At 35.5% G+C, this 7222-nt stretch overlaps 1 protein-coding gene across 1 annotated transcript in view; it reads right to left on the reverse strand.

Moving 5' to 3' along the window:
* The window catches only part of Prp8 (pre-mRNA processing factor 8), a 45234-nt gene extending 38012 nt beyond the window's left edge, over window positions 1-7222 (reverse strand). Inside the window, exons 1-4 of the mRNA XM_088236911.1 lie at window positions 7082-7222; window positions 4250-4491; window positions 2952-3840; window positions 215-468 (exon numbers count right to left, since the gene is read on the reverse strand). Coding sequence (XP_088093037.1) covers window positions 215-468; window positions 2952-3840; window positions 4250-4484 — 1378 coding nt within the window. The 5' untranslated portion in view covers window positions 4485-4491; window positions 7082-7222. The remainder of the gene's footprint in view (window positions 1-214; window positions 469-2951; window positions 3841-4249; window positions 4492-7081) is intronic.

Here is a 7222-nt window from a genome sequence, read left to right on the forward strand (position 1 = left end):
TTAAGTTAAATGAACAAGATGTACCTACTCACAAATTCAAAAAATCTCAATGTGGATTAAGTAGAGTTGCATCTATGTAGTTTCTACCCGCTTCCACTGTCTGTTTTTCTTACAATGATGTTGTTTTTTTTTTCATTTCAAATAGAAAATAAGAGCGAATTATTAATATTTATAGCATAGTATTTTATGTTTTTTTGAAATTAATTTAACTCACCAGATCTCATATTGAAAGGTCTCGGTGCCCAAAGGAGTGAAATACCGTTGGCTGTGTTATCTGTGTAAAGAGCTGTCTCCTGAAGGAAAGGTACCACTCCCTCGGGAAGAACGAAATCCGTGTCATCATCGATGGTAGGCTCTAGCGATTTCACGGCATGGCGATGTGATATGGGATTAATCAACGGGTCAAAGTAAAATGCAGGAAGATCGGGATCTTCTGTCTTGATGAACACGACATTTGGAGTATGGTACCTGAAATGGAAACGGAACATTTAAACTTGAGAATGATTTACAAATTAATGAATGATACCTCGCTGCTTCCATAAGTGAATGTCCTTAATTGATTTACTATTGAAGAGACAGTGACGCGCATCACTTCTGTACAGACAATTTGCAATTCTTCCATTCACAAGAGAAAATTTAAATAGAAGACAATAACTTTTACAGTCGAACTCGGTTATAACGATCACGGAAATAGCGAGATCTGGGATGTAACGAGGAAACATTAGTTGACATTTTAGTTTATGGTTTTCTCCATACAATTATTCACTGTTATAACGGGCTACTTCTCGGATATACCAAACATAAATACAGTCAAAAATTACATGAAAAATCTTCAATTGTGAAAAACATCATTCTCGAAGTAAAAACCTAAGTGATAAAATCCAAACGGTCGGCTAACGTAAAGGATAAATACTGCCGGGCGTTGGGATCGGATTATGTTTACGATAGCTATGTAAGTGTCTAAGTACCTAATTGGATTTTTCGCCGACAATATTGAAAAATGAACACACATGGTTTTTAAAAAATCCAAGCTTTGTGAACTTAGTAAGTGCCGGTTCGGCACATTGCATCATTGCACAATTTACAACTGCTTTTTGTAGTTTATGAATGACCTCTTCTTGTTTAGGTTTTTACAGGTTTTTAATGTTCTATGTTTATTTCAATACACAAAAAACATTACAAGTGGGTGATGTCAAATGAGTTCTAGACCAGATTATTTAAAACTTAACCCGTGAATTATAAACATGTCTACTAACAAGAGGAAGTATCTCTCAAATTCGTGAAATCGAACGTGGCGCGAAAAATGTGGAACTGTGTACAAAGTTTTTTCTATCTTCATCCACATTGTCAACATTTGGAAAAATAAGGATATTTATTTGTCTGCATTTGAAAATAATATCACGGTCACAAAAAATTTAAAAAGTGCGATCGTACTAATGTCGATGACGCATTGCTCCAATGGTTTTGTACCCGAAGAAACGCAGGATTTTCCATCAATGTACCATATTTACTTGTTTACTCAGTGACAATGTGCAATAGCGATTGTATAAAAAAAACATTTCACTGGTATAACGAGTAACGTTTATTTGACAATCGGTCCCATCTTCTTCGTAATAACCAAGTTCGACTGTATTATATCTGTGTGGTTTAATATTGGTGGGTAATTACAACAACTAGGCAACTCTAAATTCAGCATTTTTGAGTTACCCACTAAAAACAAATATTTGTATCTTCCTTCGTGAGTACTACAAATAGGCAAGTTGTGATTCATTCAATTATATCGGATGATTTCAATGCGTGACTTGTATTTTAATAGCATTCATGGATGTTTCGTCTTTTTGGCTCTGGAACTTGGCAGTAGTGTAAGTTGAAAATCAGAAAAAACAATTGACTTGTTTTAAAAAGAAAACTCATTTGACTAAAATTTACTTTATTTTTTTGATAGATTCAGATGTACAATAGTAATTTCTTCAGGTGAACGTAACAAACAAGGCGGAGGTGTCTAGAATAATGTCATTACAAGTGAAGTGCGAAGATAAGACGTATGAAAGTAGAAGAAGCGAGGTCCGTATGCAAAAACAGAGTGATACGGCATTCTATCCTTTGCGAGTAACACTCCACTGCTCTAACTGACCGTTTGACTGTCTGATTAATGTAACCAAAATTTCAAAGTGTTTCCCTTTTATATTGGAGAACAATTAGTTTGTTATGAATCAAATGGCTGGCGCCAGGACGCGCCAGTTAAAAATTAAAGTTGCCTAAAATAACGGCATATTTCCAAAACTTTAAAAGAAATATTACCGCACAGCAAATCTAAATATTTAAGAGCTTTCTTATTCATTACACAAGAGTCTAAAAATAATAATTAGATAAAAGTACATCTCTACAGCTTCAAAACTAAAATACAAATACAAAAAAATGTTAGTACTAAATATCCACGTGCATATCCGATAAAGACACCATCAGAATACTCTAGTAGGCCAAATACAAAATTAAAATATCTATAGAAATCTGCTCATAAAAGGTCTAAACATTGAATGATAAAAAAAATGTGTTTTAACTGGGTAACTCACAAATGCTGATTTCAAAGTTACCTAGTTGTAGTAATTCAAAAAAAATATGTGAAAAAAATTTTGAATTAATTAAAGAAAAAGTGTGTTGTTCACTTTAGTAATTTGATACTGTTATTATATTTTTAAAAAGTAACACATGAATTGTAAAAGAACAAATAAATAAATACTACCATGTAATATAAAATAAATAGTAAAATTTAATGTATGTAAATAGCAGCACCCACCTCCATTACTATAAAAGGCGGGAAATATCAATAATTCACAGCATGTTGTTTTTACTATTCCACATTTCAAATAACGTATCTACACTCAGGCTGGCATGTGATACATTGTGTATTGTGGGCATGGAAAGAGAAGCTCGGTGATGGTTCTACTCACCAAGACAGTTGCACGTGATGCGGCAGGTTGTTGTACAAATATGGAAAGGCTATTCTGTATTCCGTCCTGATCGGCTGCCTTATAATAATCTTGTTGATGTCGTTGAACTCATTCCAGTCTTCGTCTCCAGCGCTGTTGTCTTTAACGAGGGGCTCGAACTTGGGACCTCCCGGTATCGCCATGTTTAACGCTTTCGCCGTGAAGAAACTCTTAGAATCGAAAAGATAGAAATAATTATCGTCGACCAAATCTGTCAGGAGTTGATTAGCCAATCGGTAAAGAGTTGCCATCTGCGGAAGAGAGAGGTACCATTTTCTATAAGTGGATCCATTTACAAATTTAGTGCCGATCAAAGGTTTGTGGTCGTAAAACCAAGATGCGACGCTGGCGTCTTCGTCAGAGTCTAGTTCGATTTGTATCGGCTCCAGAGGTTCAACATCCAAGACGTTGTCGGCGTAGTCGAGAGGGGGTTCTTCATCATCAAATGGAGGGAACCTCATTCTTTTGAAATGTCTACGATCTCTTTTCTCTCTCCTCATCATAATCCACATGGTTCCCCATTGGGCTATGTACACGGGTTCTATTACCCACGGGATTTCGTTCACAAAGGTGATGGCTCCGGTAATGTGGTATAAAACTTTAACGTCTCTGATTTGTTCCCACGGCATGGGCATGTTTTCCAGAAGTTTCATCACAGCGTGGGGCATGTATTTGAGGGCTCCGAGATAAACTCTTTTGTCGTGGCGATACTTCCTGCTGGTCATATCACCGTGGTCTCTGATAATCTTCCTAATATGTTCGGGTGGCATGTCTTCCTTCTGCGCATCCACAAACCCGAACTTCCTTTTCTCTGAAAAGCGTTTCGTTTGCAACTGCTGCCATTTTTGAGCTGAAAATAACAAAATTCATTTGGATTTCCTAAAGTCATCGAATAGGATAAACATTTGTTCGCTAATTGAATCAAAATTTATAATGGTTATTGATTTCATAGTGCCATTACTCTTGTTGGTAGGAGAAGATGAAATAATAAAAACTGAATGTGATGAGGAATTGGTGTCATCTAAATGTAATATGTACACGAGAACCAAGGAGTGGAAAAAAAATTACTTTAAAACACGAAATTTTGTTAAAATAATTTCAACACGATTATAGCCTGAATAGGATACGAATATAAGATTTATCATGTATTTTAAAAAATCATTCTTTTTGAAGACGGCAATGGAGGTTTAATTTTACAATTCATGATTGCAGAGAAGCTTTTTAGACAAACGGCCTGTAAGAGAAAAGCAAGTTGTTACCCTTCTCCTGCAGCTTCTCCTCGGTGACGAGGTGCGGATGCGGGTGCGGGTGTGGAGGCGGGGCTGCGGGCGGCGGCGGCTGCAGCTGGTGCTGCGCGTGCAGCAGGTGGTGCTGCAGCTGCTGCAGGTGCTGCTGCTGCTGCAGCTGGTGCTGCACGGCCAGCTGCTGCTGCTGCTGCGCCACCATAGCGGCCCACGCCGCGTTCCCGCCCAGCAGATACGGGGGCAGCGACATCCTGGATCTGGAAAAAGTCCACGTTATTTTATTTACATCGACGCATGGCCGCCTAGCAGTTGCAAACGGTGTTATATTTATAGGTAAGCTACAAAAAACCTTCATAAATAAACTCTTGTGCTTGGAGAGTGACTTACACTGTTGTAGTTGTTTATTGTTTATTATAAGAGTTTATATAATTTTTAATACGAGTACATGAGAAAAAAATAAAAACAGGATATATAAAGAAAAAACAATAATACATTCATACTAATTAAAATTTAATGTAGTTTTTACACATGTTCAAAAAATTTCTTTAGATTAACTTTAAATTTATTTGTTGATATATTATTTTTAATAGTTTTTAGTTCATTGGGAAGATTATTATAATTTTTTACACCTTTGAAGACAAAGCATTTAGACCATGAATTTAGGGATTTTAATATTATGTTGGTATCTGAGTGACTTATTCATCTAAAAATCTTTTATTTTTCTTTTTTATATATTTGTATTAAATAATTTATTTTATAAAGAGTGTCTACTGTATGAACCTTAAATATTTTAAATAAACTTTCCATATTGAATGTTGATGGTTTCTTTAGAATTACTTTAATAATTAATCTTATATAAATGATGAGGGGGTTAAGACCAAAAATGCGACAGTCCATGATCACTGTTTTTGGGAAGATCAACAAAACCAGTAGTGAAAGGATAATTTCTTTGTACAATGTTCTATGTACAACTTGTGCACAGTATAACAGGTAGTGAAAAGACTATTCATTTTAAGTTGAATGTGCACATCGAACTTTTAAAAAATAGTCTTTTTGCTATTGGTTTTCCCAAAAACAGTGATCGTGGAGAGTGGCATTTTTGCTTTTAACCCCGAGTTTTTTATGTGGCTCTGTTGATACAATATCTCTGCTTTAGCTGTTGACAACGGAAGATACCAATAGTCCATAAATAAACTTAAAGAACAATTACTATTGACTTCGCAATTTATGTAGCAACATTCTCATCATCGTCATTCCCTTTCCGCACTTAATGGTGCATGGGGCACTGCATTGGTGCACCAATCGCGGCGTATCTTGATCATTTTTGTTACATTAAGGCAAAATGATCAGCCTTGCGCTTCAGATGCCAGTCCAGGAGACTATGAAACATTTTAGTGTAAAAATACCTTTTTAAATAAATATTTCATGTCAACCATGTCGGGAATCAAACATGAGACCTTTTGCGTGGCAGGCAAACGCGCTGACCACAACACCATGAGGCTGACAATTCTACATTATTTTTTAACAACACTTGTACAAAAGTTTATTCAAAATATGACAATGACACTCTGTAGATATATTTCCATTATCTTTTATAATATTATAACTGTAACAGTCAGCGATAACCGAATTAAGGCTTCAGCTCTTTAACTTAACTAAAATAAAACAGATGGAAGAATAGAAAAATATCACCATTTTTCTACATTTTGAAAGAAATAAAGGTCTATGAAATACTGTCCAGTAAAACAAAAAAAAAATTGCCAATTATTATAGCATTAAAAATATTTTTTAATTTGTAATTTTGAATTCCCGCAAAAACCGCCATTCCATTGTCCACGCCCCAATACAAATAACATTATGTACAAAAAAAAAATCCATTTCACATATTTTTATCGGTATTCGTAGTATGTGATATTTCCCTATAGAAGAAATATGGATGTTCAAACATAGACATAAGCGGGAATGTTACAGTGTGTAAAGTAGCCTTAAACCAGCCAATAACATGTCATAAACCCCGTAAATGCCAAACTTCATTATTTCGTTTCATTTCTTTAAGGCGGCCTCCGTGGCGTAGTGGTCAAGACGCTTGACTCACGCACGGAAGGTTCCGGGTTCGACTCCCTGTGAGAACACAAAAAAATAAAATATGATTTTTCTCAAGCCTGGGTGCTCTGTGATGTAATTCACCACTGTAATTAGGCCTCCTGGCCTGTTGTGGTGCAAAAAAAAAATGTTAAAAAAATGTAAAATGTAAAAATGTTGTCCCTCTCAGATGCAATTTGCTAATCAGAGATACGAACTGTTCATCATATGGCCAATCATAGAGCCATATAGAATGGAGAAGGACGATTTCTGGAAGGGTGATTTCTGCAAACCAACCCTAGGATTGAAATGAGAAAAAATACCTAACCTATTTCTGATAAAATGTGTATTTGTTTTCATTCAAAGTAAACTATTAATTTACTGGATTAAGAAATAAAGAGGGTGAATGAATATTTTAGAGTGGATAATAACTAACTCTTGAAATGGTACATAAACTAGAATCAGATCAAATACTTTGACATGTGATTTGTAATATGGTACCCAATCAAGCAGTCTACGGACCGGCTCAAATGCATTGTACAATTACGCGTAAACTATAAAATTGCAATTAGAATCATGCACATTTTTGCATAAACGCGCCCAATGAACCGTACAACAATATGAATATGTGAATATTAGGCGAAGGAAACAATTTAGAAGACTTCATTATGCGGCGAACCGAGCGAAAACATCCAATAGTGGTTAAAAGAGAAAATAATAACTCACTACTCGATGTACGGTTTCATAAGTAAGTGGCTAACTCACCGCTTTGATCCTTCGCTTATTTAATTAACTATTAATTCACGATAGTTGTTTAAAAAGAAGCATCGCACACAAAACGTTTTCTGGTTTTTAGTTTCAGCACAACACAAGACAAAACACAGCTAAATCGGAACACAGATAAAA

The sequence above is a fragment of the Micrasema longulum genome, unplaced genomic scaffold, assembly GCF_059751315.1.
Source record: "Micrasema longulum isolate JH-2025_06_02 unplaced genomic scaffold, ASM5975131v1 h1tg001618l, whole genome shotgun sequence".
Taxonomy (NCBI): Eukaryota; Metazoa; Arthropoda; class Insecta; order Trichoptera; family Brachycentridae; genus Micrasema; species Micrasema longulum.